Below are 21,324 nucleotides of genomic sequence, written 5' to 3'. Positions count from 1 at the left end.
GTCTTAGCAGATCGTTCCGCGACCTATCGGTGCAGATGCAAATGTGGAGACTGCAGGCCGGTCTTTGATGTCGTTACACCGATCGGTCCTGCGGGAAGATGCCAGCAACGTTGATGCGATACGCAGAGAGATAGAGAGACGGCGATAAGATGCGGCGTCAGTTAGTGGACCACGTCCATCTTCGACGAGCTGTCGATTTCTTGACCATCGGGATGAGCTTCATTTCTCGGTGTCTGCGCCGCGACACGACGTCCAGTGTGTAATATCTCCTTGAGCCTGCCCACGGTCTTGTCTTCTGCTGAAGTGCCGGATACCGCTCCGCATTCAATTGCTTCCATCAATCGATGTTTGTCGGCTCGGGAAAGAGTCCCCGGCCCCATATAATCATTGACCACGTGACGCTAAATTGAGTTCAACTAGTCCAGTGCTAGCCAAGCAAGCAGACCTCACTTCCCGTCTTGCCTCTGCTGCGACACGATCGATCACCATACATTCCGCATGGAGCATCTAGATGATACTACAAGACCGGCGAGTATTTCGAAATCAAGATGACTGATCCAGTCCGTGAAAGAGCAGCGAAGATTGCCTGTAAGTCACGAGACAAAGAGTTGACCATTGTTTGCACCGCCACGCGCGCCATGGAATTTCTCATGACCAAACCGCTTGGCGGCTCTACCATTGCTCGCGTGGCGTGCATGACCTCCTCGTAATGCCCAGCCGCGCCAGGATCAGTCCAGCGCATTCCGCTCCACCCAGCGCCTTTCACGTGCCTCTTCCCCGTTCCTAGCTCTCCGCATAAGTTCGACCCCTCCCATCGTTTCCCCGCCGTCTCTTTGACCTCACCAAACGATCCTTCCACGAAAGGCTCACCCGCTGGTAATTGATGGAAAAATCCCCTGTCGCTTCCTCCTTCGATGTCGAGTCGCACTCGACACCACACCAGCATGGCGGTGGTCTTCCCGCCCCGGACGACTCCGGCAATGTCGACGACCCGCCGCCTATACCGAGCGCGGGCTCGTCCAGCGTCGGATCTGTTCTCTTGAAGAACGAGAAAGACGTGGACGGAGCTCGCCGTACCAACAATTCATCAATCATTTCCATCGATCCCAATGATGGAACCTCGGAGATTCATGCCCGTGCGCATGCTCTTCCCGCCGATACTGTGGCAAGCATTCTCGGGACCGACACCGAGTAAGTTATGCTGGTGCTATTCACTACGAAAATAATACTGATACTATTGCAGTAACGGCCTGAGCACAACTGAAGTAGCCCATCGTCAAGAGCAGTATGGCTCAAATCGTCTCCAGACCTCAGGCAGCGTCATCTGGTGGAGGATCCTGCTCCGCCAGGTGTCAAACAGTCTCACGCTGGTTCTGGTGATCGCCATGGCTCTTAGCTTCGGCACCAACGACTGGATTGAAGGTGGAGTCATCACTGCTGTCATCTGCTTGAACGTGGTCGTGGGATTTTTCCAGGACTACCGCGCGGAGCAAACGATCGCTTCTCTTCTCGCCATGGCCGCTCCAGTCTGCAAAGTCATTCGTGACAACGGTACCCTGCTCTCAATCAAAGCTGAGGAACTTGTACCTGGTGATGTGATCCAACTTGGTATCGGAGACATTGTCGCTGCCGATCTTCGCCTCACAAGCACCATAAACTTCGCCAACGATGAGGCCCTCCTGACCGGAGAGTCCAAGCCTTCGGTGAAGGATGCTGAATATCTCTCGGACAGACTTGACACTCCGATTGGAGATCGCATCAACATCGCGTACTCCTCTACCACTGTGACGAGAGGTCGTGGTCAGGGCATTGTCATTGGCACGGGAATGTCGACCGAAATTGGAAAGATCGCTCTTCTTCTTCAGGACAAGAAAGAGGTCTCTACTGGGCCATGGTACCAACGCGCTGGCAAGAGGTCCCTCACTGCCATCAAGAACGTTCTCGGTCTGGTCGGTACTCCTCTTCAAGTCAAGCTTTCTTGGTTCGCTCTCTTCCTCTTCGGTCTGGCCATTGTCCTCGCGATCATCGTCTTCGCCGTCAATCTTTTCGACATCGACGACGAGACTTTGATCTACGGTATCTGTGTGTCTGTCGCCGTCATCCCGGAGTCGCTCATCGCTGTCTTGACAATCACGATGGCCGTAGGATCGAAAGCAATGGCAAAAGGAAACGTTATCATCCGAAAGATGGGAGCTCTTGAAGCCATTGGTGGTGTTACAAACATTTGCTCTGACAAGACTGGAACGTTGACTCAGGGCAAAATGATGGCTCGCAAAGCCTTCCTTCCAAGCGGCCGTATGCTTCAAGTTTTCAACGAGTCCAATCCGCTCAACCCCACTGCTGGAGAAATCCGGCTTGGAGACAAGACATTGTCAGCGAGCGATATCGCCAATGATATGGAGCTTCAACGTGCTTTCCAGATCATGTCTCTCTGCAACGTTTCTACTGTCACTGCTCCAAGCGGCGACGAGAATCAGTGGACCGCTACAGGAGAGCCCACCGAGATCGCTCTACAAGTCATGGCTATGAGAGTCAAGTGCGGCAAGCAAGACACACTCTCCCGCGACGGCTTGAGACTTCTGACGGAACACTCTTTCGACTCAGCCGTAAAGCGAATGTCCGCTGTCTATGCCAACCAGGCCAATCGTGAATTGGTCACGTTCACCAAGGGCGCCACAGAAGTGCTGCTCACTCTCATGAACATCAACGAGGCGACTGCAAAAGTCATCGCCGCCGAGGCCGACTCCATGGCTTCTGAGGGTCTGCGTGTGCTCTGTCTGGCGTACCGCACGCTCCAAGACGACGACTTCGATCGTGTTGACGATCGTACCTACGTGGAGCAGCAACTATCCTTCGCTGGTCTCGTCGGCATCTACGATCCGCCTCGCCTCGAATCAGCGAGCGCCATCAAGCAGTGTCAGACTGCTGGCATTACCGTGCACATGCTCACGGGAGATCATCTCAAAACCGCCTCGACTATCGCTCACGAGATCGGCATTTTGGGGCCTCATGTTGTCGGCTCCTCGTCTGCCGACGCCGTCATGACTGCTTCAGTCTTTGACAAGATGACCGATGCTCAGCTCGACCAGTTGGAGGTCCTCCCTCTCGTCCTCGCCCGCTGCAGTCCCACCACCAAGCTCCGCATGCTCGACGCTCTGCACCGCCGTGGTAAATACTGCGTTATGACAGGCGACGGCGTGAACGACAGTCCCGCTCTCAAGGGCGCCGATGTTGGTATTGCAATGGGTCTCAACGGCAGCGACGTCAGCAAAGAAGCCGCCGATATGGTCCTCACAGACGACAACTTCGCCTCCATCGTCTCCGCCATCCGCGAAGGCCGTCGCCTCTTTGACAACATCCGCAAATTCCTGCTGCACTTGCTCATCTCCAACATCGCACAAGTCATCCTCCTGCTCATTGGCCTCGCCTTCGAAGACAGAGATGGAACTTCGACCTTTCCGCTTTCACCGCTGGAAATCCTCTTCGCCAACCTGGTCTCTTCCTCCTTCCTCGCCATCGGCTTAGGCCTCGAAGAAGCTTCTGCAGACGTCATGACTCGTCCACCGCACAGCTTGAAAGCAGGCGTGTTCACTAAAGAACTCATCGTCGACAAATTCGTGTACGGCACTTGCATGGGCAGTCTTTGTCTCGCTTCCTTCTGCATCGTCGCTTACGGCGTTGGCGACGGAGACCTGGGGACGGACTGCAACCACAGCTACAACGACACCTGTGACCTCCCATACCGCGCTCGCGGCACAGCCTACAGCATCCTCACCGTCCTCCTCTCGATCATGGCCTGGGAAGCGAAACATCTTGACCTCTCCCTCTTCAACATGTACCCAGCCGAGGACTCCCGCAAAGGCTTGTCGTTCTTCAGCACCGTTACGAAGAACAAGTTCCTCTTCTGGGCGGTCATGGCGGGTTTGGTCACTCCATTTCCGATTATCTATGTTCCGTTCATAAACAAAGTTGTGTTTAGGCACTTGCCGTTGACGTGGGAGTGGGGGTTGGTGTTTGGCAGCGTGGTCATCTTCGTGGCGCTTGTGGAGAGCTGGAAGGCTGGCAAGCGGTATCGCAAGGCGAAGAAGGTGAAGAAGAGTGGTGGCGTGCTGGTTGAGAGGGTGGTTGTTGAGGAGAAGGGGTCGGTCTAGGACGACTGACTGAAGGAGGGAAGGGAAGGGCAGACGTCTGAGGCGAGCTGCTGGTGAGAGGCTGATTTGATTTGGACCGATTTGTTTTTGGGGTTGCAATGCTGCAACTGTACACTCCTTACCGGCGTTTGCGAGATGCGTTCGAAACAGATTGACACATGGTGGCGATGAGCGATACGTTCAACAAACAGTACATATGTGGTATCAATGCGCTTTACACAGCGCTTGAACGAGACTCGACCTGCACACTCTGAAATTTACTCATGTCTCCGGCGACGCTCCATGGTGAACCAGCTTGTCATTTTCGGCGCTGTCATTTTGGAGACCTTGCGCCGCGGGTGGAAGGCTTGCCGGCTCGTACCCGGAGAATATGGTGATGGCTTCCGCTGTGTGTGGTGCAGGCCCCAGGCGAGAGGACCGAGTCAGGACTCGACTCTCTTCAGGAGCACTCCCACACTGCTTGAACCGACCTGGATCGCATGTTGGCATGAAGTACAATGGAGCAAAGAGAGAAGAGAACAAAGAAGTCTGTGGTACCCTGTACCTTGCAAGGCTGCCCTGTGGTCTTGGCTGACAAAGCTTGACAGCTCGAGCAGCAGCTGCGAACTAGTTCTACTGTTCCGAACCTTACCTTTCCACAACATCAACCAACGACAGGTCAACGGCCATCGGGTCGCTGCTCCTCGCACAGCGTATCATGCAGTCTGGCGTAGCGACACGAAATACACGCTGACTATGGCTCTGAACAATGGCGGCCGCTCGACGTACGCGAATATCAGAAGTTTGTACCATGCACGCACTGATCGCCGCGTGATCCAAAGCTGACACAAATTGTCTCGGCAGGGCTCTTGCTGGCAATGTCGCAAGAAGAGGGTCAAATGTGACCTGTCAAGACCGTCGTGTGGACGTTGCGGCGATGAGCAGTGCAGCTATGGAGCGCCTCCTGTCAAATGGGTCGGTGGCACTGCGCTGCGTGGCCGCAACGCTCCCGGTACGAACCCCGACGTTGTAGGAAGCTCGAGTACGTTGTCGGTGGTGACAAAGAGCAGAGCGTACGCTCGTAGTCTTTCGCTTCCGACTTCTACACGCCGATCACCTACGATCATTCCACCGTCACCATCTTCACTCGATCTGGACGACTTCTCTCTCGTCGGTCACTTCAGCACTGCCGTTCTCCCGCGGTTTCAGCTCGGAGAGGAGTCCATTCCGGTCGACTGGGAGCTCGTCTCCAAGGACGTGCCACTCCACCAGACAGTCCTTGCCGTTGCAAGGTCTCACCACTCGTTTTTGTCGAAATGCACAGTGAGCAACACAGCAGTGGTCCGAAGCAAAGCGCGTCATGCAGCCATCTCCAGCTTCCGCCAGCGACTGGCCCTCGGAGTCGAGTCCGACGATGCCGCCCAGGATCTCTTTACTATCAATGTTTTGCTGTGCATGCTGGATGGTATGATAGAGCCCAGCAGAGATCTGAACGCATCCATGTTCCACCTCAAAGGCGGCTTTGCGATGCTGAACCGCTGGTCGAACACTATGACCAAGATGCTTCAAGAGCAAGGGTTGCGAGCCCATCTGCTCTCCGTCTTTACGACCATGGATTTAGTGCATGCATTCTTGTCTGGTGAGACACCCTACTTTGACCCCTCGATATGGCGTATGTTCGGAAACGTCCAAGCCTGGTGGGGTAAACTTCCCGACGGTGACAGGTTCTTCAGCCTTCTCGACATCCACACGCGCATGGCGACTCTGGGCAGTGCCGTCAACTCTCGACCATCAGGATCAGCAATCCCATCATTTGTCGAAGAGTCCATCTCAACGTTCGAAGCAGCCTTGCAAGCCACTCAGTACGGTCCGGAAGCCCTTGTGGGTGCTGATCTGAGCGCACAGAAGTGGGACACCTTCTGCACATTCTACCAAATCTCCGGACTGATCTATCTCGAACGTGCTCTGCGACAACGGACGCTGGACGACGACAAAGTCCAAGCCCTCAGCCAGCGCGGCGTAGCTCTCCTCGCCAACCATGTGCTACCTGGCATGCTCTCCCACTGTGTGATCCTGCCCATCCTGGTCATCGGCGCTCATTGCATCAGTCCTGACGACCAACGAATCATCACGGAAGCGCTCTCTCCGTCGCTTTCGTATCTGTCTTTTGGAAACCTACCTATGATGGACGATTTCCTGAAGTCTGTCTGGGCGAAGGATAATATGAAGGCTTCTTGGTGGGAGCTGTTTGGGTCGATTGCCGATAAGATCTTTCTGTTTTGATACGATTCAGCGTGTGGCGATGTTTTCCAAGCGACAGTATTCAGGCGATATGCTACGACATGACAGCGAGCGAGAGACGCACATTACCGCGATTGGCATGGTGCCGAATGTAAGAATACTCCGAGGAGAAGAACATATATCTCGTCTACCGAGCCAATGCACGACAATTGACTCGCGAGGACCGCTTGCATCGCGACTCTCGTATTCACCTTGCATTCATACAGGATTATCTTTCCATCAAATCCGCGCATGTTCGAAGCGATACGGCCAAAGATAGGCCATCTACTGACCCCAGCCAGCCCCACCACGTTGGCGGCTATTGCGGACCCAGCACGATCGCATCTCGGAGCTTCGGTCCCAAAACATCAATTCGACCACCAAAGCCAACCGTTACTCGCTCTCTGATCATTCCAAAGGAAGACAATGGTCGCAGGCATCGCGGCTGGAACAGACTGGCAGTCCATTGTCGCTGAGAAACGACTGCTCCGCAATCACCTTGTCGATCCGTTCTTGCAGGAGAAAGGTGTCGACGATGATACTGTTACCAAGATTGACGATGTGGAAGAATTAGCGGCACGGATTGCGGGTGGAAAATTGAAGACTTGCGATGTTGTCAAGGCGAGCATTTTGAGGTGCGTCGTGCAGTGATTGGGAAATGGGTTTGTGCTGCAGCTTGGTTGACATGTTTTGTAGAGCGTGCAAAGCGCATAAGAAGGTCAGTTGGCTCAGATACTTGCGCTCACGAACATGTAAGACTGATGAGACTTGGAGATTAACAGTCGAACTGCCTCACCGGTATGCATATCCGATACCAGCAAGACTTCGACTCTCCACCAGCACACCTAACTTTTCGTCTCAGAAATCATGTTCGCCTCCGCCCTCCAACGAGCAACAGAACTAGATACCCACCTCACCACAACCACCCGACCCATTGGTCCCCTCCACGGCATCCCCATGTCCCTCAAAGACCAATTCGACATTACCGGCACAGACACAACTCTCGGCTACGTCGCCCGCTCGTTCCAACCCGCCACCTCCAACGCTCTACTCGTGGACATCCTGCAGTCTCTCGGCGCCGTGGTGATTGCGAAGACGAATCTCCCTCAGTCAATCATGTGGTGCGAGACGGAGAATCCGCTGTTTGGACTGACTACCCACCCGCGGGATGCGAGGCTTACGCCGGGTGGGTCATCGGGTGGAGAGGGCGTGTTGTTGGCGGAGAGGGGGTCGATGGTCGGGTGGGGAACGGATATTGGGGGCAGTGTGAGGATTCCGGCGCATATGATGGGATTGTATGCGTTGAAGCCGAGTGTGAGTTTTGATTGTCGCGTGCCTTGTTGTCTGCCGGTATCGATGCTGTGCATGCGTGGGACTGACGTGGTCAATAGAGTGGTCGACTGCCATATGAAGGATGCCAAGTCTCGACTTCCGGTCAGGAACATGTCCCCTCTGTTGTAGGTCCGATGGCGAGATCGCTGGCTTCGATCGAACAGGCCACTCGACTTGTGATCGGAGCGAAGCCGTGGGAACGGGATCCGACGTGTCATCCTTTGCCGTGGCGAGAGGAGGAGTATGCTGACATCCAGACACGACCGCTGGTGATCGGCGTGATGGTCGATGACGGACACGTCAAAGTCCATCCTCCAGTCGAGAGGGTACTGCTCGAAGCCGTGAAAAAGTTGGAGGCTGCGGGACATATTACCGTGGCATGGACGGACGAAGGGCACAAAGAGTGTGTCGACATCATGGTCAGTCTGATAGCGTCGCATGAAATGTCTGTTGCAAAGACGAAATGCAGAACTGACCTACTCCCAGGATCGATACTATACCGCCGACGGTGGCGAGGACATCCGAGCATCTGTCTCCGCAGGCGGCGAACCATTCCTCCCGCACGTCGAAAACTTCATCACCCGTGCGCCCGCCATCTCCGTCTACGAGTACTGGGCGTTGAACAGGCAGAAACGCGCGGCTCAAAAAGCCTACCTCGAAAAATGGAATCGGATTCGCTGTCCCAAGACAGGTCGTCGGGTAGACGTCTTGCTCACACCAACGATGCCGCATTCAAGCGTCCCGCATCGGAGTTGCAAGTGGGTCGGGTATACGAAGGTGTGGAATCTGCTGGATTACACGGTGGTTGTGTTGCCATTTGGAGAGATTGATCGGAAAGTTGATCCTGCGAAGACTGAGCCGAGTGTTGCAGGCTATCAGGCGAGGAATGAGACCGATGCGTTCAATTGGGGTTTGTTTGATCCGGAGGCGATGCATGGACTGCCGCTTAGTGTGCAGATTATTGGGCAGAGGTTGGAGGAGGAGAAGGTTTTGGGAGCGGCGAGGGTGATTGAGGAGGTTTTGCGAGCGTGATAGCCGCGACAACAGAGGCAGCCCATAGCTACATTTTCCTCTGTGGTAGTGTTCCTCAACCCTGTGAATGCGTGCGTGGTGTTGCAACGTGATGCAGGAACAATGAAGGAGTGAAGTCTACTGCGATCAACACCCACCGCCGCACTTGATTTGCCACCATCCAGGAGACTTGTGGTCGCAGATGCCGCGTAGCCAAGGAGTCCTCTTGCAAAGGCGGTCGAAGCAATGGTTGTTGACGCATTTTCGGGCGTAGCCACGCATTGTGACCAGATCGTGTGAGTGAGGTGAAGACGAGCGAGGGACCAAAGGAAGCAAGTCCACCGGTAGAACCTCGGGAAATACTCCACGCTAGCTAAGCGAATTTCTACACACTTTCGCAATATTCGCACTCGCAGACAACGATTCCCGACTCCACGCACGAAGCACCACAGCAGCCCACGCCGATAACACAATGGCTCCATCAGCAAAGACCAGTAAGAGATCTCACTCGAGCGGCGTGGAATTACAGTTTCAGGCACCACAATATCGCCCGCGCACACAATTACCTCCTCATCTTCAGTACTGACAAAATACGCACAGGCAAGGGCAAGCCCAGCAAGCCGTCCGCAAAGGCCAACGCAGCGGCCAAAGCGACACTGCGCGGAGTAAGCAGCCCTTCTTACACATCACCTTGAGGCGTGTCAGAGCTCCCATCATCTGACGGCCTGTTCTACAGGTCAACTCGCACAAGACGACAAAGGTCCGCAAGAGCACCTCGTTCCACCTCCCGAAGACCCTCACCCTCTCGCGCGCACCGAAATACCCGCGCAAGTCGGTCCCTTCGCAGCCTCGTCTCGATGCCGGCAAGATCATCATCCACCCGCTCAACACCGAGAGCGCGATGAAGAAGATTGAGGAGAACAACACCCTTGTCTTCATTGTCGACGTCAAGGCGAACAAGAGGCAGATCAAGGAGGCGTTGAAGAAGCTTTACGACGTTGATTGCATCAAGATCAACACCATGATCCGGTATGGCATACCTGAGGATTGAAGATGTATACGATGGACACTAACGCAAGAACAGACCAGACGGCTCCAAGAAGGCTTTCGCCCGCTTGACCCCAGATGTCGATGCCCTCGACATTGCGGCTACCAAGCTCGCCATTGTCTAAACGACACACCAAAAATGAGGAGGAAGGCTTTGACTTGCATTCGTCACCGGCGTTCGAGCATCAGTCGCTCGCGGGGTTTGGGAAAATCGGAGTTCATATTTGCCGGGTATACCAGACGCTCGACGGTATATGGTATACAGTCTATCATACCACTGCCATGCTATCAAGCCTTTCGCCCTCCACTCTAGCTCTCTTTATTTTGTGATTGCGTTGTCGCTGTTCACTCGCTCATACATGATGTGACGAGTGCCCAGTCTGGTTAACGATTTGTCTGTGCCTACTCAGTGTCTCCTGCTGGTATAAATATACTGTTGTTTGGACCGATCTACTAAATCATCTGTCCGATCGTAGGTGTCATGGAGCAGTGCATGATCCGTTGCTTTCGAGGGTACTGCTGAGTTGCCAGGCCGTGTTATGCGAATTGTCCTTTGAGTGTCTGTACATCTTACCAGGCCCTTCTGCTATGCTTCCTGTTCACCTCCAGTCTTCGTCTTACTGAGTGGTGTTTCATTGCTCGAGTCCGTTGCGCTTGCAGCATCTCTAAACTGCAGTGTCCATATGCCATGCTTCCTGTCCACGTCAAGAATCCATCCAGCTGAGCGGCGTTTCATTGCCCGGGCCCATTGCTCTTGCAGCATCGCTGTAGTGTCCTCCTCCCTCCCACGCCCACACCCACACCCACGCTATCGTACACCCATCATTGACATGCGAGGCCTCTCATCCGCGATCTATTGCCTCATCTGCTCCAAGTGACGGATGACCGCTCCACTAGCGTCCATGAACCTATCCACGCAATTCCGCATGCAGGGCTCTTCTGATCGGTCGAGGGCGCCGGATGTGATTTTGGAGGTGATGCATTTCTTGAAGCATTTGTCGGTGAGCATGTGCACAGCTAGATACAATGAATGAATTAGTAGATGCAAGCTCTCTTCGATGGACATGTATCCAAATGTATGCGATTGGAATGATGGCAACATACCTGACTGGATTTGCGCCTTCTGTGTTTCTTGAGCAACAAATTGTTGGAGCTCTTGCCTGTCGCGGACCGACAGATTCTTCAGACCCTCCGCGGCTTCAGCTGATAGATTGAGTTCGTCCATGATGAGTCGTGAATTCTCCGGGATTATCTCGAATAGATTGAGCGGATACAATAGTCTGCAGGCGAAGTCGTTTCCGCAGTGGTCTTTGAGATCAAAGAGGAAGCTGCCACGCGTCTGACCAATCAGTGGCAGCGGCAGGTCCGTGGTAGAACTAGGTGGGGTGCAACTTGCTCCGGCCCTCAATTTTCATCCACGTCCAGTTTCTCTCAACGCCTCACAACGGAATCAACACTTCTCTCGACGAACTCACCCGACCCAACAATCATCCGCGACTAGGACACGTCGCTGTCGATCGTTGACTCACCACATCTCAACCACCGCCATCATGTCGGAACCCATCCGCAACAATAGAAGCCAGGCGCAGACCGCTCCGTACGCGCTTTTCCCTCGATTTCACATTGTTTGCACAGCACGACTAACACCATGGTCAACAGAACACCGCAGAACACTCCAGCAAATGCTGCGCCAATCTCATCTCACGCCGCTGCGCCCGGCATGAGCAGCATCAACGAAGGTAAGGAAGACGCGAGACAAGGTGGAGAAGTTTGGATAAGGACACAAAGACTGATGAGTCTTTTACAGAGGAACTCGACCGTGCCGCCGCCGCGTCCATCTTCGCGCAAAACCCACGTCTCGTGTCAATGATGCAGAACAAGCTCCAAGGCCTTGTTGGAAAATCTTCCGGATACGTCGAGTCCCTCCCCGCTCCCGTCCGAAAACGCGTTGCCGGTCTCAAGGGTGTCCAGAAGGAGCACTCCAAGCTCGAGGCTGAGTTTCAAGAGGAGGTCCTTCAACTCGAGAAGCGCTTCTTCGCCAAGTTCACCCCACTTTACGAGAAGCGTGCCGCCATTGTCAATGGTGCCGCTGAGCCAACTGAGGCTGAGATTGAGGCCGGTGAGGAGGACGAAGAAGACGATGAGGAGGCCGAGGCCGCAAAGGCGGAGGCTGATAAGGATGCTTCTGCCGCCGACCTCAAGGGTATTCCAGAGTTCTGGCTGTCCGCGATGAAGAACTCTTCCCTCGCCGAGACCATCACCGACCGCGATGAGGAGGCTCTCAAATTCCTCACCGACATCCGCATGGAGTACCTTGACCGCCCTGGTTTCCGTCTGATCTTTGAGTTCTCCGAGAACTCATTCTTCTCCAACAAGATCTTGAACAAGACCTACTTCTACCAGGAGGAGAACGGATACGGTGGTGACTTCATCTACGACCACGCTGAGGGTGATAAGATTGACTGGAAGGCCGGTCAGGATTTGACTGTTAAGATTGAGAGCAAGAAGCAGAGGAACAAGAGTGCGTTGAATCACATTTATCGCCGTGAATATCCATACTGACAACGAAGCAGACACCAAGCAGACCCGCATTGTCAAGAAGACCATCCCTACGCCATCATTCTTCGACTTCTTCAACCCCGCCGCACCACCAGAGGACGATGATGACGAGATCGACGAGGACATCGAGGCCAAGCTCGAGCTTGACTACCAGCTCGGTGAGGACATCAAGGAGAAGCTCATCCCACGAGCAATCGACTGGTTCACCGGCGAAGCTCTGCAATTCGAGCAGGGCCTCGACGACTTCGATGAGGACGATTTCGAGGACGAGGACGATGAGGATGATGATGACGATGAGCGCGACGAGGACGACGAGGATGAGGACGATGACGAGGTCAGTCTTGCTTGATTGGCACATTCTGATCAGAATATTGACTAACATTCAAGTAGGAGGACGGCTCAAGACCCAAGCAGGAGACCGCCGAGTGCAAGCAAAGCTAGGCGAGGACATTTGATTGACCACCAAGAGCGCAGCTTCGGGTATCAAAGCGCAGTGTTGCACTCGCACTCTGCTGAATGACAGTCTACGCCACTGCACCCGATTCTTGATCTCGAAGGCAGGACTTCACCAGGTCTCAGTCCTTCCTGCATACATCATGACGGCTGCCAAATGCTCGTCCTCTGTACAGACACACTCCCTCCCGATGGCGACGAGATCACGCTCCTTACGACCCCATCAACAACAAAATAATTGCATGCGATCGGCGTTTTGTGTCTTTGCGGCGTTTGCTGCCTTACCTGCTGCTGCATTCCTTTGTGATTCTTCCGATCCCTAATCCTCCGATTATGGCCGATCCTGAGCGAGCGAGCATGAAGCGTTCGCCATAAGTGGCGCCAACTGGGACGAGGCGGCTTATCTGCGGCGTCGTGTTCTTGGCTTCAGGGCATGGCTTGAGCATACATATGGATCGGATGCAGATAGTGAATTGCTTGACAACCAAATGCGCAGCCACATTCTCATGTCCTTGTCTTTTCATGCTCTCCAACTCTCACGTCTTGTTATCAAATCATTGAGCCTGATAGTGGAGTCCGCGCCACAACCTGCTCCGGTCAGAAGCTCAGGAGTGGTATCGCCCGAGGCGTCTTCGGGCCTCGAATGATGATAGTCCAGACGCGCTGATGACTGCGTTGGCGGATCTGAATATGCTCCATGCTGTCGTGCTTCGAGCGAGACCAGAGAGCAGAGATGTTTCCGTGCATGCATCCTCTCTTCGCACTCAAGGAGGCACAAGCTCCACACAAAAGTTATTCATCCCGGGCCCATCCCTGACCTTGACTTTTTTAAACCTCTGTTCCTCCTCCACCGCCGGATCATCCCTCCACTGCCACAAATAGTAAACCAACTTCGCCGTCTGCTTCCTCTGCAACAGCACATATCCCAAACTCGCCATGATCAGCGTCAATTTCTCCTCTGAGCAGTACCTCGCATTAAGGACACAGCTAGCCGGTAAGACGAGGAAGAGGGTGGCCGCTACTTCCGTTACACTCGACGTCCGACGCAGGAAAGCCGTTGTGCGACGCAGCATATCCCCTCGACCTGAAGCAGAGGGCACGAAATTCAAGACCAGAGAAAGGGAAATGATGTCGAATTTCTCGTCCTCCGAAACGGGAAGCGGGCGAAGCATAAAGTCCTGCTGCGTGATGCCCGGACTTTGGGAATTCAGATCGATCCGCTCGATGTCGAATATCGCAGAGCGGGAGCAGGCGTTTTTAGTGGACAGGGCGCCGACTTCGAGCATACGAAGTGGTGTCTTGGTGGCTGCGAGGGACTTGAGGGAGGACTTGAAGGGTGAGAGCCAGACCATGAGGATGAGGGAGGAGTCGCCGCCGCGGTCGGAGGCTTGGCCTTGGATTGAGGCGGTTTGGTAGGCTTTTAGACCGCCAAGGTTGGCGATTTGGGATTCGAGGTGGGTGATTGTTGGTTCGTTGTTTTGCTGGATCGCTTGGGCGAGCTGTTTTTGGAGTTGATGGAAGGAGACTATGATCTTTTGAGTGACGGAAGAGGAGAGAGAGGCTGCTGGACGTTTGATCGTTGGCGGACGGCCAGATTGCAGTGCTTTTGTCTTCGTTGGTGCCATTTCTATAGGATCTTTGGAGGTGTTGTTGGAGGTTGTAATTTCTTCAGGTATCCTGTGGCTTTTTGATCTCCTTTTCGAGCCAGATCCAGGTCCCAATGGTCCAAATTGTGGCTTCCATAGTTTTTCTCCTTGCACCGGACTTTGGCCGCTCGTGCTGAAGAAGACAGGAATGAGGTTCAGATTCACGTCGTAACTTTTTCGTATCGGGCGTCGAAGTGTCGTCTGTTGAAATGGTCTGATTGGCTGTTGAATGCAGCACGCTAGCTGATGTAAGGCCAAGCACTCCCATGAGATAAGGTAGACCTCAATTGTTGTAGCAATTAAATTCTGCAGCTTTGAGCTGGATTGTTGTGCCTCAGGCATCACAACACAATGCCCGCAGGCCAGAAACTTGGGCTTCGGGCATTTGGTCACCTAAAGGTAAAACTTCCATACTCGCGGAAAACGATTGTTTCCTCCAAATCAAAGATCAGTCTTCCGCAATGCATGATACTCAGTGCTTCCAATCGTAGAACGGAAGCTTCGCCATACAACAGCCACAATGGGCCCAGAACAACCTCTTCCATACTTGGAATATTTCACAAGTCCAGGAGAATATGTGAACTCACTCCTGGAATTCGTTGGAACCCACGACTTGCTACGGACACTTTGTGGAGGCGTACACATTCTTGACTTCTTCACAAGCACGCCTCGGCTATATCCTCGGATCCTTCCTCAAGAATGGAGAGATTTCTTCGATCAGCACGATGTGATGGACATCTTGGACCTTCTTATGCGTGTGGATTTATCTCAATTCGAAACAGAAGGTGGACAATCAACGACGTGGCGCAGTGGACCTCTTCCTCCAGATAGTCTTCTGGACTACATTCGAGTTGTGAGGAAGCATTTGCTCAACCGACAACCTGGAGGAACACAATGCTCTCGAAATCGTACCATCAAGCACAGTCCGGCGCAAAAGCTTTCTCGGAACGTTGCAGTTGGTATGAACGTCAAGAAAGTCCATGAGGTCGGACTCTTTGCATCATATCTCGACACACTGAGTTCCACGTATACGGAGACGAAAGGCGAAGAGCTGTCTCATCTCGTTGACTTCGGCTCCGGCCAGAACTACCTTGGCCGAGCATTAGCAAGCGAGCCGTACAACAAGAAAATCGTAGCGATCGAAAGCCGGCAAGCGAACGCAGATCGCGCGCGAGAATTCGATGTCTTTGCAAAGCTTGCCAAGAAGAAGATGATCATGCGGAACAAGAAGGCGTTTCGCGAGACCGGGATTGTGGTTGAAGGGAAGCCAGTCGAAGAAGTCGCACTACCGACATCGCCACTCGAAACAGAGCTTGATGGAGACGAGATCAAAGCTCCTGCAGTCGAACTGCCGAGCGCAGGCAGTGGCAAGATCACATACGTCGACCACCGAATACAAGATGGCAATCTGTCCGAAGTCATCGCTCAAATTCCAGAGTCAGACGAGGAACAGAATCTCATGGTCATGTCCCTACACTCGTGTGGGAACCTGGTACACCACGGTCTCCGCTCTCTATTACTCAATCCATCAGTCAAGTGCGTAGCGATGGTCGGCTGCTGCTACAATCTGGTCACGGAACGTCTCGGACCTGCGACCTATAAACTACCTGAGCTTCGACCCCAAGCCAATCCGCGAGTATCAACACTTGCGGAAGCGCAAGACCCGAATGGCTTTCCCATGTCACAACGTTTCTGCGACTACTATCGAGAAGGTAAAGACGATACTGCAAACAAGGGCGTCAGACTCAACATCACATCACGTATGATGGCTGTTCAAGCGCCAGGGAACTGGGGACCGGCCGACAGCGAATCGTTCTTTACTCGACACTTTTACCGAGCACTATTACAACGAATTTTCCTTGACCGCGGGATCGTCGGACCACCCGCAGCGGAGTGTGTTGGCGGCGCCAGCCCGGCAGGTCATTCAAGTGGAGGCACACCCATCGTCATCGGATCTTTGCGTAAAATGTGCTACAGCTCATTTGCTTCATACGTTCGAGGCGCCTTGGAAAAGCTTGTCGACGATCCGACAAGAGGAGAATTGTTCACGAAGATGAAGCACGAAGTGACAGAGGATGAGATCGAGAAGTATGAAGTGGCGTATGCAAGTGGGAAGAAGGATCTGAGCGTCATTTGGAGCTTGATGGCCTTTTCGGCGGGCGTCATTGAAGCGGCGATTGTGGTTGATCGATGGCTGTGGTTGAAAGAGCAGGATGAAGTGGAGGAGGCGTGGGTGGACGCTGTGTTCGACTACGCGATGAGCCCGAGGAATCTGGTCATTGTTGGAATCAAGAAATGAGTGGAGAACCTCACGAGCGCATTCATGATTCATGGCCGGTGAGAAGGGGAGCGAGGACCAAGCGAGAGGCGGAAGAATTACGCACCTGGTATCATACTGGCTACTGGACTTCGAACCCTGCTCGACTACCGTACCTGGAGGTTTATCGACATCAGAGCGCTATTTCTGCCAATGCACACAGCTCTCGCCTTTGTGCCTTTCCACGGAACCAACAATGCCTTGCAATACCTCAAATGAGCCTCTGGTATATCAATCACCGCATGACTGGCTGCCAGTTGATAGCTCATCGGTGTTTCCAAACGCCGCCTCGCTCACGGCACCACCAACTGCCTTGAGCATCATTGCCGGACTGCTCACGGATCCCACACTCCGTTGCGAAATCGATGCCCATCCATCTCGTAATATTCGACGTCGGAGTCGTCAGAGGATTCCTGTCTTTCTGGACGCGAGCACTGGTTGCAGTGCCGATGATTGAAGTGATATCCGTCCTCGTCAAGGTCCCCGCCATCAGCATAGCAGAAATGCGTCCCGCAATTGCAAGTAACGTGCTGGCACTCTCCATCATCATCAAGCCAGCCGCGCCGCCGGCAAGATGGGCATTCTTGAAAGTCGAGGCCTGCCACCAAGCCTTCGAGAGCTTTGGCCATGGACTCCTTCTCGGCGCGAGGATTGCAGTCGTGGTCGATGATCTGTTCTACGTCTTCTCCTCCGGCACCGTCCTTGTCGCCTCCGATGTCTTCACCGACGAGCTTCCCACACGCCATGCACACAAACTGTCCGCAGATCGAGCATCTCCGGCAGAGTCGATCATTGCGCTGCTCTCTCTCGCCCATGAACTTTGAGCGCGTTGTGTCGAGATCAACTTTGTCGGGATGACTGCAATAGATTCGATCCTGGTCAGAACACTCCCACTCCGACGCTTGTTGCTTGTACCTCTCCACGAATATGTCGTCGAAAAAGCGAGAGTAGTCGTCAATGTCCAGCAACTTCTGATCTGTATCGCATGCTGGGCCCGGAATGGCTTCTGGATCTTGGAGAGCACTTGTGAAGAGGTCTCGAATACAATCAGCACAATACTTGAACTGTCCAATCAGGGCTCCGTCTCGGGCTTCTTCCTCGGATGACTCGCACATGTCGCACAACGGAGGAGGAGTGGGCGAGCGTGAAGACATGCTTCGATTTGGAGACTTCGGTGGGAGTTGTGCAGAAAGAGTCAGTGCGATTATTTTGCACATCGAGCAAAGAGCTGCAATCTTGTAGTCGCTCCATTTGCCAGTTTGCTACCTACAAAGTATGCTGAAACTATGGCTTCCTTCCAAAAGATCGACCAAGAACGTTCGACGACGCAAACATTTGCCGGCTGGTCGCTACTAGAGTGGTCTCTGGCTGTCTACAAGATTCGCTTCAATCTACAACGATGACCTCAATGTCTAAGGGCTTGCGGGAGCTTGAGCAGCGTTGTCGTATTGTCTGAGCATTCATTGACTCGCATCGATCCGGTGGGATGATCAATAACGGCATACAATTCATGGATGGAGTGCTTCGAGTGAGAGTTGTTGTACGTGGACTGCGATGTGGACCTCTTTACGTGCTTTGCTACTGCGGCTAGATGCCCTACAGACTTCTCAAGTCTTTTCTCTTCGACATTCTACTGCATCCTGCGACCAATTCGGAAACATTTCGCTCTCAGACACTCCGCACCGATCGGCCAGACTTGCTTAACCCGCGATCTCAAAGCATTCTTTGGAAGACAAGGAACGCCTCATCCTCAGTATCATCTGTTGTAAAAGTGGCCAAACTGTCGGTGACACTGGCGATCTGCTCGAGCGTGGGGTACATTCGCTCAGGTGGCGGCGGAATGCCAGGCCGCTGGTGCTCCCCCTGCAACTTGAAGAATCGTCTGCGGGAGTACTCCTGATCGCCCATCGTCAAAAGACACTTCTTCGGAGGAACGTCTTCTCCTCGGGCCGGACTGCTGACACCCACCGCCGTACCAGTCCCAGTGGTCGGCATAAGGAGGCTGCAGCTCCACGCCGCATGTGTAGCAGTAGTGTGTACCGCATTCACAGGCGACCTCGTTACAGCCTCCATCTTTGTTCAGTGGTCGCTGGCAATTGACATTCGGACACTCTTGGTATTGGACGCCGATTTCCACACTAGACAATGATTGAGCCTGAAACTCCTCTTCGGCATGAGGGTTGCAATCATGTTGGATCTTCTCCTCTTGCCCTCCGCCATTCTCGGTGACGATCTTTCCACAAGTCATGCATGCGTACTGTCCACAGATGGAGCATCGATGACAGACTTGGTCAGTATCTGGCTGTCTTTGGCCGATGAAGAATGCTGGCTCCGGGCGTCCTCGATCTGGATGACCGCAGTAGATTCGTTCGGGAACCGGGAAAGACAACTCGAACACCCGCCTCTCGTATCTCCGCATGTAGTCGTCATCGGGGAGGTGTCGAAAGTCGTCCATATCAACAAGCTCTCCTTCCCACTGCGGTGGGAACTTGTTTTCCAGTTTGAGAGCTCGCTCGAAGGCGTGGACCCGGATACAGTCTTTGCACATTGGATCATTTACGATGAAAGTCTTGTCGTCCACGTCGTCTTCCCAGCATATTTTGCACTGCCATCGAGGTGGAGCCGGCGGTGGCGGGGGCGGGGGCGCTGACATGACCTGAAGATGCAACTCTGCGATATGAGTGAAGACTGTCAGGACCGAGGGAATTCGCACATCGGCACGCTACTGCGTCGTTGTACGCGCTCTGTTTGCTTTATACAACAAAGCCTGCTGCTAGAGCCATCGCGATGTTCGAATTCGATGGAAATCTGCTTGCTAATGCAAACATGGCGAGAGAACAATCTTTGCTCATCCAGAAGGGCGTGGCCAGCATTCGCATGGCTTCTTGTAACGGAGTGAGTGCCAACATGATGTGAGTGAACTGCAAAGCTCGGCCGAAAGAGACCGTACGGAAAATCGAGATCGTTTCTCGCGGAGAGAAGGTAACAGAGAGCAGTGAGACTCGCCCAAGCTCAAAGTCATAGCGAGCAAATGCCCACCACAACAATCGTCCCCTCTAACTCCGAGCAATGAACGATCCTCGGCCGCTGTTACTGAGCTCCGTACAACATATCGTCGATGCCCATTTTTTTCTTACCAGCGTCGCAATCGAAAGATACAGGCCGGCGAAATAACACAGTAGGCACACACTCAACACTCGAGGAGAGAGGTCATGCAAAGGAGACACAGCAGACAGAAGAGTGTAGGGCAGCAGAATGAGAGCGGGACTCGTCCAGGTCGTAACTCTGCGAGCAAAGGACAACTCAATCCGACCATCGCTTTCCAAGTCTGAGCGAGCAACAAGTCTCTCGCGACCATCATCCCTCTTCTCCGGCCAATCTCGTCGTCGCTATTCGTCTTCCTCACTCAGGACCACAAAATCCAGAATCACGGCCAGAAAGAAAATCTCGACTCACCCACAACACCACTCCCAAGTCAAGTACAGCGAGCATCTCATCAACGACAGTATATGCACCATAGCTCAGTCATGCCAAAATCCTGAAACACCACCTCCGCACTCCAGATCCTCTCAAGCTCTCAAAACTCCTACTACGATCCCTAGCAAGAAGTCGCCAGCAGGGAGTTCGGATCAAGATCGCATAAGCACCGCATAACAAGCAACATGAGTTCATCGATAAGCCTTGCAGCTTCGGTGGAGTCGGCTGTTTTTGCGATCTAGATCGTGCAAGGTTTTGGTCGACTGCGTACTTTGATGGTGGGTGAAGTCAGGGGTCCCTTATCCGGGATCCGTATACTGTCAACTTCTCGTGTTGGAGGAACTTGGGGCCAGAGTCAAGAGGAAAGCGTGATGTCGTGCATGAGGATCTGGTTGGGATTTACGTAAGTACAATGGGTGGTGATGAGCTTGAGTTCACGGACGGGAGTCGAATGAGAATGGGTTTGTTCCCGTTGTCGTTGGACTTCTGGCCTGGACGTGATCGAAGAGCTGGACCTGGTAGCCAGCAGGAGACCAAGAAAACAGAGGCGAATCACCAGCAGAGACCATGAAAGCAACTCACCAACAACGAAGCCCAGCCCAGCGCGAGTCGATGCGTCCATCGACAAAAGATCCATCAGCTCGACCTGCATGTCTACCTTAGACTCGCCGATCAGTCAAGAGTCAAGAAGCTACGAGGTATGCCCATCGCCAAATCCATCCTTCCCTCCTGCCCATGTCCGTCGTCAACAACTTCAAGCAAGCAAAAACAAGGATGATGGCGAACCAATCCCGCCCCCAACCATTCAACCACAACCATGTCCAGCGGCCCGAGATCTCCGAGCGAGCGAGACCGAAACATCCAACTTTTTGGACATCCATCTACCTCGTCAGTCGACTTTGCATACGAGTCTTCGATATGTACAAGCACCGGACCGAGAAGTTCCATCTCCACCACAACCGACGGACAGGAATCGCTGAGTTGAGAGTAGCAAGTGAGCGTTGCAGTCAGCTCCCAACCAAGCAGTAGCACCGTCAATCCGACTGTACATCTCTCCCTCCGAACTCACCAC

The 21,324-nt window shown here is 53.5% G+C and overlaps 8 protein-coding genes across 8 annotated transcripts; 5 read left to right on the top strand and 3 right to left on the bottom strand.

Moving 5' to 3' along the window:
• Positions 1-883: 883 nt before the first annotated feature.
• On the top strand, positions 884-4,386 carry MYCGRDRAFT_74566 (Na(+)/Li(+)-exporting P-type ATPase; the record flags this gene model as incomplete). The annotated part of the gene is made up of 2 exons (XM_003850408.1): positions 884-1,191; positions 1,244-4,386. 2 exons carry the CDS (start codon positions 884-886, stop codon positions 4,149-4,151), a joined length of 3,216 nt encoding a protein of 1,071 aa, XP_003850456.1.
• Positions 4,387-6,820: 2,434 nt separating this feature from the next.
• MYCGRDRAFT_74561 (uncharacterized protein) lies at positions 6,821-8,774 on the top strand (the record flags this gene model as incomplete). The annotated part of the gene is made up of 6 exons (XM_003850409.1): positions 6,821-7,045; positions 7,107-7,128; positions 7,193-7,208; positions 7,273-7,724; positions 7,802-8,161; positions 8,229-8,774. The coding sequence occupies 6 exons, from the start codon at positions 6,837-6,839 to the stop codon at positions 8,772-8,774; spliced, it is 1,605 nt and encodes a 534-aa protein (XP_003850457.1).
• Positions 8,775-9,184: 410 nt separating this feature from the next.
• On the top strand, positions 9,185-10,107 carry MYCGRDRAFT_105388 (60S ribosomal protein L25; the record flags this gene model as incomplete). Its single annotated transcript, XM_003850410.1, has 4 exons — positions 9,185-9,247; positions 9,354-9,418; positions 9,490-9,782; positions 9,838-10,107. The coding sequence occupies 4 exons, from the start codon at positions 9,226-9,228 to the stop codon at positions 9,923-9,925; spliced, it is 468 nt and encodes a 155-aa protein (XP_003850458.1).
• A 309-nt stretch (positions 10,108-10,416) lies between these two features.
• MYCGRDRAFT_74555 (uncharacterized protein) lies at positions 10,417-11,081 on the bottom strand (the record flags this gene model as incomplete). Its single annotated transcript, XM_003849910.1, has 2 exons — positions 10,417-10,817; positions 10,905-11,081. The coding sequence occupies 2 exons, from the start codon at positions 11,023-11,025 to the stop codon at positions 10,654-10,656; spliced, it is 285 nt and encodes a 94-aa protein (XP_003849958.1).
• Positions 11,082-11,243: 162 nt separating this feature from the next.
• Positions 11,244-13,321, top strand: NFA2401 (nucleosome assembly protein NAP-1; the record flags this gene model as incomplete). The annotated part of the gene is made up of 5 exons (XM_003850411.1): positions 11,244-11,397; positions 11,460-11,539; positions 11,608-12,321; positions 12,374-12,693; positions 12,750-13,321. 5 exons carry the CDS (start codon positions 11,351-11,353, stop codon positions 12,798-12,800), a joined length of 1,212 nt encoding a protein of 403 aa, XP_003850459.1.
• Positions 13,322-13,576: 255 nt separating this feature from the next.
• Positions 13,577-14,679, bottom strand: MYCGRDRAFT_74552 (uncharacterized protein; the record flags this gene model as incomplete). The annotated part of the gene is made up of 1 exon (XM_003849909.1): positions 13,577-14,679. One exon carries the CDS (start codon positions 14,435-14,437, stop codon positions 13,577-13,579), a length of 861 nt encoding a protein of 286 aa, XP_003849957.1.
• A 299-nt stretch (positions 14,680-14,978) lies between these two features.
• Positions 14,979-16,757, top strand: MYCGRDRAFT_46277 (uncharacterized protein; the record flags this gene model as incomplete). The annotated part of the gene is made up of 1 exon (XM_003850412.1): positions 14,979-16,757. The coding sequence occupies one exon, from the start codon at positions 14,979-14,981 to the stop codon at positions 16,755-16,757; it is 1,779 nt and encodes a 592-aa protein (XP_003850460.1).
• Positions 16,758-18,600: 1,843 nt separating this feature from the next.
• MYCGRDRAFT_95024 (uncharacterized protein) lies at positions 18,601-19,428 on the bottom strand (the record flags this gene model as incomplete). The annotated part of the gene is made up of 1 exon (XM_003849908.1): positions 18,601-19,428. The coding sequence occupies one exon, from the start codon at positions 19,426-19,428 to the stop codon at positions 18,601-18,603; it is 828 nt and encodes a 275-aa protein (XP_003849956.1).
• Between the last annotated feature and the right edge of the window lie 1,896 nt (positions 19,429-21,324).

Source organism: Zymoseptoria tritici, chromosome 8 (assembly GCF_000219625.1).
Source record: "Zymoseptoria tritici IPO323 chromosome 8, whole genome shotgun sequence".
NCBI lineage: Eukaryota > Fungi > Ascomycota > Dothideomycetes > Mycosphaerellales > Mycosphaerellaceae > Zymoseptoria > Zymoseptoria tritici.
The sequence above is the reverse complement of the archived record's forward strand: the minus strand, read 5'-3'. Positions and strand labels throughout refer to the sequence as shown.